The sequence below is a fragment of the Lemur catta genome, chromosome 10 (genome assembly GCF_020740605.2).
Source record: "Lemur catta isolate mLemCat1 chromosome 10, mLemCat1.pri, whole genome shotgun sequence".
Lineage (NCBI taxonomy): Eukaryota > Metazoa > Chordata > Mammalia > Primates > Lemuridae > Lemur > Lemur catta.
The window spans coordinates 318052-330183 of NC_059137.1; the positions used below are offsets into that span (position 1 = coordinate 318052).

The following is a 12132-nucleotide window of genomic DNA, read 5'->3' on the forward strand; positions in this document are numbered from 1 at the left end:
CTGTGGAAAGAGACTTATTTCACACACAACAGAGGTTATCCTCTACCTGGTAGGCACCCACCCCTGAGAATCAGATACAGAACAATTGAAAATGCCTCACACAAGCACACGGGCTGCCGCTCTGAGCTTCCCCGGGAACCCTTCCCTTCAGGGGAGGAAGAAGGCAATGTTTGCCACGTTTCCGACCATAGTGTCCTGCTGCGTGTCGTCTCAAGTTCTCCACTGACATTGGCTTTCTGCCCAGTTGCCGTTTTGAATCATTTTCACAAAACCCACCCGTGGAGGTTCCCAAGGCCTCCCTCACACCACGACGCCCAGGAGCCTGGTGCGCGAGGGCCTTGGGCTCAGGCACTTGGTCAAGAGCAGCAGGGGCCCAGGTCATGCGGGGCCACCTGGACGGGACAAAGTCTACGCAGGAGCATCTCCTGACACAGCTCACAGAAACACACAATGAGAAGTTGACATCTTTCTACAGGTTTGATTTTTGAGAGTTATGTTAATGTTTCCTTCCCATTTTTCTGGTTTTCTATTTTTTCCAAATAAGGATATAGAAGTGACAAGAAAAAAGTGAATGGTGTTGTGACTAAAAAACAAGACCAACAGCAGGAACTCTCCAGATTTGGTCCCTGTTGGGGCTGACAGTGTCTGGGGCAAGGACAGAGGGCGTCTGTGTTTCTAGCGAACATTTGCTGTTCGGGTACAAACAGCAGCAAGGCCGTGTGTGTCCACTGGGGCCGACGGGGCTGGGCAGGGCCGCAGCCGGGCTCTGAGGCCTTGCCCTGCTCCACCACTGACTCCGCCCGGAGGCCTTGCCTCGATGTGGGGCACGCCCTGCCGCCCTAGACCACACGTCCGGACAGAGGGTGCCCCCAGATTGAGACCTCCTACAACAGAGCCCAGGAACCCACTCTGGATGCCGGAGTCCCTGGCGCAGGGTCTGGACTTGCTGGGCGGTCTCAGACACACTCAGCAGCTTCCTGTGCAGGATCTGATGTGCGTGTGAGACCCAGGAAGGCAGCACACGACGGGGAGAGAGAGCCACATCCCTCCAGAAAGGGCTTTATTAATCCATCCAGTGCAGAAGAGGAGGGATGGAGCAGAGAAGCCCCGCCGAGGGCGAGAACCCTCCTCCCTGGGGCTGTCTCCCTTCGCCGCTCCTGAGCATCCCTGGGAGCCCAGCGTGGGTGATAAAACTCACCCACGGGACACACCTGCTGCGTGCAGGCACAGGGCGGTCCCGGTGCAGCTAGCACCAGTGGTCTTGGTCGGGGTGGTGGTAGCTGTGCCGCGCCCTGCTGCCCGAGCCGAGTCCCAGAGTGCAGTGGTAGCCATTGGGCACACGGCGGAGGGGGTGTGACTGGGAGGTCAGCGAGGACACATAGGAAGTCCTGGAAGAGCGGCCTGAGTTGGTGGCCACTGCTTCCTCGAAGGTGAGCGTGTCCTCAGGCAGGGTGTGGGCCGAGGCCTCGCTGTCCAGACGCTGCCCCAGGTAAGGGTCGGAGCCGATGCGGGAGCCAGGGGCCAGGGGCTGGCTGAGGGGGTCTCTCTGCAGCAGGGCGTTGTGTTCAGAAAGGCCGCGGCTGAGCCGGCCAGGGGAGAAGGCCGGGAGGCTGGTCTGAGCCCCGGCAAAGTGGACGGGGGAAGAGTTGGCCGTCTTGTAGGTGATGCTGGGGCGGGGAGTCGGGGGCGTCTGGGGGAGCTGCCTCCGCCCACCACGGCCTGGGGTGCTAGCACCAGATGCTGACAGCAAGGGGCTCCCGTTAACCGAGCCACTGCCCTACATGAAAATGGAACAGAGCACATTCAAAAACAGAAACCAAATCACACAGACACAGACTGCAGTGGTGGGCGGGGACACAGAGGAGCTGACAGGGAAGCACAAGAGACCGGTGGGGTGGCCCTAGGGTGGCCACGTGTGGGCAGGGGAGGCAACAGTCCCAGCAGGGGGGTGGAGGGAAAGGGTGGGAAGGGCCAGGCCAGGCCAGCAGGGAGGAGAGCTCAAAAGCACTGAGGGTTTGCAGCCAGGACTCGCAGAGACAGACGGCAAACGAGGAGCCGGGCAGGCACGTGGCAGGGCTGGGCACAGACGAGGGCACAGTGGCTGCTCCCGGCCCTTGGGGTCCTGGGAGGCTCTAGGCAGGGAGCAGCCGCCAGGCCCAGCCTCCCCAGCAGCCCCAACTCACCTGGGGGTGGGACCCCGGCTCCTGGCCAGCTGTCGGTGACGTGGGATGGCTGCTGAGGGAGGGCTTGGGTTTTGGTGGCTCGCGGCCCCCAAAGCGGTCACAGGAGTAGAAGCGCTGCTTCTCCGAGGAGGAGGACGATGGCTGCCTCCGCTCCTGGGACCGGCCCCGCTCCTGCCTGCGCTCCCGCTCCCGCCGGCAGCCTGCAGGCCCCTCTCCCAGGGGCAGCCCCGGCCCTGCAGCACTGCTGGGCGCTGGCCAGGGAAGAGGAGAAGTCAGGTCCCCCAGGGCGGGGAGAGACACCCCGACCCCAGACCTGGTCCCCGCAGAGCCAGCAGGGCAGACCTCGGCAGTGTGAAGGCAGGGCTGGGGCGGGCACGTGGTCCTGCCTGCTCCCGGACCTGCGGCTCACGCCCCTCCTGCTTTGGGAGGGTGACAGGGACGTGGGAGGACACAGGGAAGAGGGTCCCCCCGGGCTGCTTGGATCCCAGGCTCGGCCACAGCCTCCCCGCTGCACGCACCGCCATCCCCGTCGGCAGACAGGCTGGGCCCTTTCTCCAAGGGCCTCTGCTTCTTGTCCCTGCGCCGGTGGCAGCGGTGGTGGTGGTGGTGCGGGGCCTGGCTGGGCGGCGGGCGGTCCAGGGCGGTGCTGCAGAGATGGGCCCCGTGGGGGCGCTGGGCCAGCGTGGAGATGGAGCGCTTCATGGGGCTGGCGTCCGGCATGGGCTGCAGGCAAAGCACACGGGGAGGGGTACAGGCTGACGTGGGCCGGGGCAGGTGCCAGGTGAGCCGGCACAGCAGGTATGGGGGGCGAAGGAGCGGGCCGGGCTCCACAGGAAGGAGCCAGGCAGGCGAGGGGTCCCGCTGCCCGACGCTGCAGGGACAGGTGGTGCCTAGGAGTCCTCCGGGCAGGCAGCATCCTGAGCGGGGCCTGCGGGCCTTGCCAGCGGGGGGCCACTCTGCCTGGCTGTCTGTGGTAGGCCGGCCGGTGAGGCCCCTCCCGAGGCCAGTCAGGACCTGGGCAGCTGAGCCCGCAGCGAGCTCCCCGCAGGCCTAGTGTGTGTGTGGGAAGGAAGCGCTCCCACACGGGCTGCAGGGCGGGGGGCTGGGCCTGCACCGCAGCCGGGCGACACGGGACGGCCCCGCAGGGCAGTGGCAGAGCCATAGGAGGGAGTGGACAAAGCTGAGAGAGGAAGGGAGGACAACGAGGAGAGGAAAAGGCACTGTTGGCCACAGTAGTGAAAATGGGGACATACCAGGTAAAGTTCCAGTTACACGTCCAGAGCTGGGGACAGAACAGGGAGCAGAAACACCCAGAGGGCTCAGTGCACTCCTGGCCCCACAGGAGCTGCCCTGGAGACCCCGGCGGCAGATGCGGACCCTGCAGCCCCTCAGCCGCCTCGTGGGCGACAGCACAGTGTTCGCAGAACAGCCCTGGACGGGCAGACTTTCCCGTGTCCCGGGGAAAGGGCTTGTCCCAGGAACACAGAGCCACAGCCCACCCTGTGCCAAAGCCTCCTGCTCCTCAGTCTAAGACGCCACACGAAGAGGACAATGTGGTCTAGGGACTGCCAGGGAGAGGCCTCCTCAGAGACCCAGGTGGGACAGGTGAGGACTGAAACCTGGGGCGTGATTTTCAGGATCAGGATGGTAGTGAAAAAGGAAGACAGCAACAGGGTATACAGAGCGGGGGGCACCAGAGATGGGGGGGACCGGAGATGGGGGGGACCAGAGCTTGGAGGGAACCAGAGGTTGCGGGAACCAGAGCTTGGAGGGAACCAGAGCTGTGGGGGACCAGAGCTTGGGGGACCAGAACCGGGACGGGACCGGAGCTGGGGGAATCAGAGCTGCTGGGGACCAGAGTCGGAAGGTCCAGCGACGGGGCACCCAGGCCTGCATGTCCTCGCAAAGGGGTCTGAGGATGGTGTGCAGTGGAGATGTCTTCCAGCCTGGCTGCGCCTGGCAAGGCCAGCACCGCATCCCCGGACGCGCCCAGGGGTGCCCACCTCTCCCTTGCAAAGAGCTCGACGGCTGGAACACAGCCCTTCCCACGCCAGGGCTCCTCGCCCTCAGGATGCCTGTGGCCGTGCCCCCACCGCTACCCCCTGGCCCGGACTCCTCCCATACCGCTCACCTGAGTCTCCGCCGCCAAGCGAGGCATCGAGGCAGCGCGCCCCTGGCTCTCCAGCCCAGGTTGGGGGTCCCCGTCGGGGCCCCTCAGGGCCATGCTCTGCATCTGGACACCCACCGCCTGGAGGACACAGCAGCATCCCAGTCACACCGCGCCAGGCACTGCCACCTCGCCCCACACCCACCGGCCCCGGGATGCTCACCAGGGCTCCTGGCTGCGCCACAGGGATCTCTGCTGAGTGGCCACGCTCCAGGGGCGCCCTGGTCTCACAGAGCGTGTCCTGGGTCCTCTGAGTGCCCCAGGACACGGACTCCTTGAGGCCACTCTCGTGGGTGTGTCTGGGGAAGAGGAGGGAGGGGTGTCCTGCAGGGTCAGAGGCCATGGGCTGCAGAATGCCCACCTGGCAACCTGCCCCTGCAGCCTGCTGGGACCTCACTGGCCTCCCTCCCAGCACAGCCCAGGGGCCACGTCCCCGCGTTCTGGGCTAGATCAAGCTGTCCCTGGCACACAGGAGCACCAACACGGTCATGCACGCTGGACCCAGGCAAGGGCACCTCAAAGGACATGCACCCAAGACAGGGACAGCTGGACAGGACTCAGTGGTGGTGAGGATGCCCAGCCGCCCCGGCAGAGCCGCAGGCCGAGGACCCCCAGGGCTCACGTCTGTGGGAGGCCGGGGCCCATCGCTCCCTGGTGCAGGGACACTCGGTAAGTTCCTCAGCCCTGGACAGGAGCTCGCCCGAGAAGAGGGGGTCTGCGTGTGCAGAGCTAAAGAAACCCACCCACCCTGACACGCAGCGAAGGAAGCCGTCAGGGAGCTGAGAGGCTGCGGGGCTCCCGGGGCTTCCTCCCCGGGGGCCCTTTGCGGGCGGCTCCTCCTCATTTCCCTGACCCCCCAGCCACAGAGGGTCTTTCTGCCCTTCAGGCATCTGCTCAAGGTGTCCCCTTCTGGGGTCAGCCCAGGCCACATGTGCTCCCTCCTCACATGCCCGCTGTCCCCTACTCAGTCAGCCATTGGTGCTTCGTGTCACTTGTCCCCCGACTGGCATCGGATTTGCCTGAGACCTTCTCGCCCTTGTGTTGCAGGAGGCACAGACTACATTCCTGCCACGCAGGGTCCATGGCATCGACCACGCTCCGAGCGCCAAGTGGAGCCTGATGGCCTGAGGGGCCACACACCGACTCCAGGGGGGCAGGGACGGCAGAGACCAGCCTGACCATCGCTAGCATCTCTGGAAAGAAATATCCTCCGTCGTCCAAGAGAGTTTTGAGCACCTGCTGACACCGTGCAGAAAGTAGCCTCAGAGAAAGGCCAACCCAGGGAAGAGGCGAACGCCGGCCTAATGGCACTGTCAGCCCTGAAATCGCAGCATGTCCGAGGCCAGGTGAATGCTCAGACCCTCCATCCAATGGCTTCACATACCCTCTCGCCTGACCCCGTTAGACTGGGTGTTCTTTGACTCGCAGTAAGAGTTGTAACTGATTTAGATACAAAGTGTATCAGGGTAATAACTGAACGTCATTTTCCTGCTGAAAGCCTAGCTTAGATCAACCCAAAAGACACCTCACCATCCCCTCCAGCAAACACACATGCTCAGAATCAACCGTTCAAATGCAAAGTGGGCTTTTCATCGGCACAGAAGGGAGCCAGTGAGAACGGGGTGGGTTGGGGGGGGGGCACTCTGGGAGGCCAGTCCGCAGGGTCGGCTCCCTGGACTCGGAAGCAGGATTTTCTGGTTACGTTCACCCTCTGCAATGTCCATGTCCCACCCCTGAGCACAGGCCTGGCTGTGCAACCCGCTTTGCCAATGGGATGTTGGCCAACGGCCCCAAGTAGAGGCCAGAAGAGGGTCTGCACCTTGGCCCCCCACGCGGCTGCTCCTGGGGCCACCACCCTGCGGATGGGCCCCGGCGAGCTGCCAGACGACGAGAGGCCTGTGTGCCCCATGCCGCAGGAGGCCTGCGGGGCCAGCGGTGCTGAGAGACCCCCCAGCCTCATGGAGCCAGGCCCAGCCCTGCCCCCCGCTGCCACTCCTCAGCCAACCCCAGCGAGAAAAAGTGATCGTTGTTTTAAGTCACTTGGTTTTGGGGGGTTTGTTACCAAGAAATACTGTGGCAAGACTTAAATGATACGGAAAGACCTTACCAATTTTTCTACAAAATGTAATAGCTTCAGGAATAAACACCAAAATGGAGAACTGAGAGCAACAATGTCTTAAAAGAGTTAGAAAGTTAGACCCCTCCCAGCCTGAGCAACCTAGTGAGACCCCATCTCTACAAAGAAATAGAAAAATTAGCCGGGCGTGGTGGTGGCGCCTGCAGTCCCAGCTACCCGGGAGGCTGAGGCAGGAGGATCACTTGAGCCCAGGAGTTGGAGGCTGCAGTGAGCTGTGATGACACCACTGCACTCCAGCCTGGGCACCAGGGTGAGACCCTGTCTGGAAGGAAAGAAAAGAGGAAAAGAAAGAAAGAAGAAGGAAGGAAGGAAGGAAAGGGGAGGAGGAAAGGAGGGAAGGGAAGAGAAGGAAGGAGGAAAGAAAAGAAAGGAAGGAAGGAAGGAAGGAAGGAGAGAAGAGGGAGGGAAAAGAAAAGAAAGGAAAAGGAAAAGAAAAGAAAAGAAAGAACAGCAAGGGGTGAGAGCTTGAGGCGGGATCCTAACCCAGCAGGCACCCGCTGACCAGGCAGCGGCAGACCCTCTCATCCGACAGAGAAACAAGCACACACGGTGGGAAGTAATTGCTGCTATAAGGAAACCTCGATCAGCTGATCTCAGTGCTGCTGGAAAAGTGAGGTGGACAAGGCACCTGCCTAACGTAACGGGAATTAACTTTAACGTCCACCCCAGACACCCAGTGAGTGAAAACCCACTCGCAGCAGCAAACCTTCCCCAACTTCCTGGCAGCACAGACGACGAGACGTTCGGGCGCATCCCTGGGTGGAGGTGGGCGTGGGGCGGCCCCCCGTCCCTGAGAACCGGGATGTGCCCCGCGGCTCCTGTCCTCGGAGGGCCGCCGGGGTTCCAGGCGCTCAGGTGGCAGAGGACCCCCTCAGGCGTCCCAAGCTGATGGACTCAGATGCGAGTAGGGGGAGGGACGGGGAGGTTGAGGAAATGGGGTTTCTGCTCCTTCCCATCCCACCACGCCCGCATCCGGGACTCACACAGCTCCGCCGTTGCTGAGGGAGGTGGAACTCTTCTGCCGAAGGAAAACCCGGGCTCCTCGGAGCACAGCTGGCTGCGTCTGCTCCAGGGTGGCCTTCAGAGGGTGGAACAAGGACACAGGGCCCATCTGCAAGAGGGGCACAGGGAGGAGGAAGAGCTCTGAGGCCCAAAGGAGCCAGGCCCCGGACGGACCCACAAGGTGGCCTCAGGGACACGCTCTGATCACAGGGCCCAGGACAGAAGTCAGTCGTGTCCAAGCCCAGCATCAGAGCTCCTTACTCCGTGAGGGGCTCCGTGCTTTCTCTGTCCCCACCCTGTCCCTAAGTCTGAGCATTCAGCCAGGGGCAGTGAAGCAGACCCTCTAGGCCTCTCCTCACACCCTTGCCGGCAGTGACTTGAGCAAAGCCAGGTCCCTTCTCAGAGGCTCAGTTTCCCCAGAGACACAATCAGGAAACTGGACCGGATTCCAGATGGCAGGAAGATTTCAGCTCATCATCAGCCTGAACTGCTTGGCAGGGGCTCCCGGGAGACCGGCAGAGCAGGGTTCTGAGAGTTCAGGTTGGGACAGACTCCAAGATGGACCCCCGCCGAGTGCCCTGGACTCGGGCATGGAGGGGGTGGTACAAACACCAGATATTTTCCATCCCAGGGCTGGATGAAGGTCCCTAGAAGCTCCGAACATCTACCCAGACAACTTTCTAGACAGAGAGCCCCCGTGTGCTCACCGAAGACACAGCTGTGTGGGAAGGTCCTTACCTTTGAGGGACGATGTCAGGAAGGTGGATCCCCCAACCATTCCAGCCAGAGTTATGAACAGAACAAATGGTGACCCTGGACCTATCAGAAAACAGGTCCTCCTTCCACCTCCCAAAACAATCCTCCCGAAATACTCTTCACATCTTCCTCTCTTCTGCCACTTAAAAACACTGACACTGCCCAGGCCAGCCCCTGGCTTTCTGCCCCGCACGCTCTCTAAGTCAGGGGCTCCCCAGCACCACCAGGCAATGAGCTAACGCAAGGCAGGAAGCCGTGTGGGTTTCTGACTCTGAGGGACAGACAGGCAGCTACAAGAATCTCTCATCTTCCTTCTCCCGCTACACTGTTTCCAAAAAGGGTGCGGGTCTCCCACCATTGTCAAACCACCCAATGATGCCAGAGTCTCAGGGGCATCAGAGTTACTTTCTGGAAATCCTAGGACCTGGTACCTGGGACAGGCCCCCGGGGGCTTGGTGGATTTGGTCTCTGGTGGTTTTGTTCTGCTTGTAGAAGTCGAATATCATCAGAGCTGCGTAGACTTTGCCCACTGTCATCTCGTCGGCTGGAGACAGAGCAGACACGGAGAGCACACAGAGGTTGGGGTTTGGAGAAGAAAGGAGTCAGAGAAGCCACAGAAACATGGGGGGAGGGAGAGGAGGAAACAGCCCCCCCCCTCAATCAGGAGGACTTCTGGAAACGCCCTGGGTGGAGGGGCTCTCAGGCAGAACTCAGGACTCGGCCACAAGGAGCGTGCCCCCCCCGGCCCCTCCTGGCTGCTCTGACTCTCCAGGAGCCTCCCGTGGCCAGGCTGACGCCCCCTCGCTTGGGGCCCTCCCGTCCTGTCTCCCCCAAGACAGTACGATTGGAGTTAGGTACTGGAGAGTTTTACAGATGGGGTCTTGCCATGTTGCCCAGGCTGGACTTGAACTCCTGGGCTCAAGCAACCCTCCCGCCTCAGCCTCATGAATTGCTGGGACCCCAGGCACCACCACCTGGCCAGGCGTTCATGCCTTCAGGACCTTCTCTCTCACATCTCTAACTGTGGGATTCCTTCCTGCCTGTTCTCTGGTTTTCTGGAATAGATTCCGCACACTACGGGTGTGGGCCGCTCTGCTCCAGAGTGACCCTGAGACCAGCCCCGGTGGCTTCCGCGCTCCCTGCGGGTGCGAGCTAAGTGCAGACGACTGGCGGGGAGCCTCCCTCTCCCAGGCGACTCGCCCTTCCTCCACTGCCCTCACCTCTACGCCCCCGGCCCCTCCTGCAGCCTCCCTGCCTCTGCGTGGGACAGGAACGGCCGGGCTGGGGAGATCTCTCGCCCTCGAACTTACGCTTATGGGGCGGTACCAGTAAATCCAGCGTCTTCTGGGGCAGGTTGGCCCACACCGAAGAGATCTCCTTCCTCAGCTCTGCGTCACACTGATGCTGCTTCGTCCCCGCTGGGCCAGGACGCCGGGGAGGAGAAGAGATAGATGTTAGCAGCAGTCCTGCAACCCCAGGGGCAGAGTGGGGGGCTGGCGGGGAGGCCTGATGTGGGGAGAAGATGGGCTGCAGATGGAGCTGGGAGGGAGGCACAGCGGGAAGAAACACACCATGGAGCCTGCCTGGAGGAGGCAGCAAGCAAGCTGAGCATCCAGCTGCTGCGTGCATGTGTCTGCACATGTGTGCATACACGTGTGTGCATGCATGTGTGTGTCCATCTAGCTTGCGTGTGCATGTGTGTGCCTGCACGTGCATGGGGGTGCAGTGGGAATTCAGACGGGGTATGGCAGCACGCCAATCGCTTATCCATTCATTCAATAGTGTTTATTGAGCATCCACTAAATGTCAGGTACTGTTCTAAGCAATGGGACCAAAAAAAAAAAAAAAACCCAAAAACTACCCTTCTGGAGTTTATATATTGCTTTATTCTTCCAATAAAATGACAACAAGTTTTTAAACGTCCAGTATGTTAGAGAATGAAAAGTGCCAAGGGGCGGAAAGCAGCATGGGGAAGGGGGCGGGAAGCACCAAGGAGTCTCAGAGGTCTCGTGAGCAGGGGCGGGAGCCCTGAGGGCAGGAGGGCCCAGGGCTGCGCAGGCCCCGCAGGGCCACCAAGAGGGCGTGCGGGCGGTGCGGCGGGGAAGAGGACGGGGAGGCAGGCAGGAGACAGACCAGAAGCCAGTGGAGGGTTTTGAGCAGAGGAATAAAACGATATGATTTGATGCTTTTAAACATCAGATTTATTAAGGTATAATTCACATGCAGTAAAATTCACTCTTCTCATACTATTCTATGAATCTTGGTCAACGCCTATAATTGTGTGTCCACCACCATAATCAAAATATGGAGCGATTTCACCACCCCAAATTCCTCTGTACCCCCTTGAGTCCGTCCCCTGGCCCTGTTCCCAGCCCATGCCACCACTGACGTGCTTGTGTCTCTGCAGTTTTGGACCCTTCAGAATGTCGTACAGCCGTACCTCACAGTGTGCCGGCTTCTGAATTCGACCCTTTCACTCAGCATGATGCGTTTGAGAGTCACCTATGTCGTCGCATGTATCAGTAGTTTGCTTCTGTTTTGCTATTTCATCATATGGACATATCAATCTTTGTTTATCCATCACTAGTTGGTGGCTAGGTGACAGTTTGGGCCAATTATGCATAAAGTCACAAACATTTGCATGCAGGTTTCTGTGTGGATATATGTTTTCACCTCCTAAGAGAGACAGCAGGGCCGTGTAAATAACTGTAAACTGTTTTACAAAGGTGCTGTACCGTCTTGTGTGCCACCAGGGACGTAAGAATTCCGGTTGCTCTGCCTTCTCACCATCACTTAATATTGACATTTTAAAAGTGTTTTAGCAATTAAAATGGTATGTAGTGTTATTTCACCATGGTTTTGTTTTGGATCTCTCCAATAATTAACTCATTGAGCGTCTTTACATGTGTCCATGTGTCCTCCATGCGTCTTCTTTGGTGATGACCGGGTTTATTTTCTCCTTACAGGCTGTGACAATTCTTTGCGCACTGTGGATACCAATTCTGTATCAGATGCATGTTTAGCAAATATTTTCTCCAAGTCTTATGCTTATATTTTCATTTTCTTAAGTGTCTTTTGAAGAGCAAAAGTTTTAATTTTGATATAGTTCAATTTATCCATTATTTTATTTTATGGTTCATGCTTTTTGTATCTTAAGAAATCTTTGCCTAACCCAAAGTTGCCAACGTTATTCTTCCGTGTTTTCTTACAGAGGTTTTATAATTTTAGATTTTACATTTATGTCTAGGATCCATTTCAAGTTATTTCTGTACAGGGTGAAAGGTGTGCGCTACGGCTGGAACCGTACCCCCACTTCCTCCGTAGAAGCCCTGACCCCCGTGTGGCTGTGTCTGCAGACAGGGCCTGTCAGGAGGTGATTAAGGTTAAACGACATCGTAAGTGGGTCCTGATCCACACTCGTCCTCACAGGAGACACCAGAAAACTCGCTCGCTCTCTCTTCTCTCCCTGCACACTCAGAGGAAAGGCCGTGCCAGGACACAGCAAGAAGATGGCTACCTACAAGCTGAGAAGCGGCCACAGAATCAAACCTATCTCACTAGCACCTTGATCTTGGACTTGCATCCTCCCAGAACTGTGAGAAATAAATTTCAGTTGTTTAAACCACCCCGGCTGTGGTATTTTGTTATGGCTGCCTGCGCAGATTAGGATGGTATGAGTCAAGAATTTTTTTCTTTTTGCATATGACTTTCTAAATTTTTCTAGCACTATCTGTTGAAAAGATTACCTTTTCTCCATTAATTGCCTTGCAACTTTGTTGAAAATCAACTGACCATATCACTGTGGGTCTATATCTGGAGTCTCTATCCTATTCCGTTGATCTGTCTCTAGCCTTTCATTAACACCTTAATCAACGTTGCCTTATAGA

The 12132-nt window shown here is 58.7% G+C and overlaps 1 protein-coding gene across 2 annotated transcripts in view; it reads right to left on the reverse strand.

The window, feature by feature from the left end:
- Positions 1-897: 897 nt before the first annotated feature.
- The window catches only part of CACNA1B (calcium voltage-gated channel subunit alpha1 B), a 186213-nt gene continuing 174978 nt past the window's right edge, over positions 898-12132 (reverse strand). Inside the window, exons 40-47 of one of the 2 annotated variants that reach the window (XM_045563173.1) lie at positions 9556-9663; positions 8677-8789; positions 7471-7598; positions 4514-4649; positions 4315-4431; positions 2702-2906; positions 2184-2434; positions 898-1777 (exon numbers count right to left, since the gene is read on the reverse strand). In XM_045563173.1, coding sequence (XP_045419129.1) covers positions 1247-1777; positions 2184-2434; positions 2702-2906; positions 4315-4431; positions 4514-4649; positions 7471-7598; positions 8677-8789; positions 9556-9663 — 1589 coding nt within the window. In that variant the 3' untranslated portion in view covers positions 898-1246. Of the gene's footprint in view, positions 1778-2179; positions 2435-2701; positions 2907-4314; positions 4432-4513; positions 4650-7470; positions 7599-8676; positions 8790-9555; positions 9664-12132 lie in introns of both variants that reach the window. The other variant, XM_045563174.1, reaches the window with a different exon arrangement.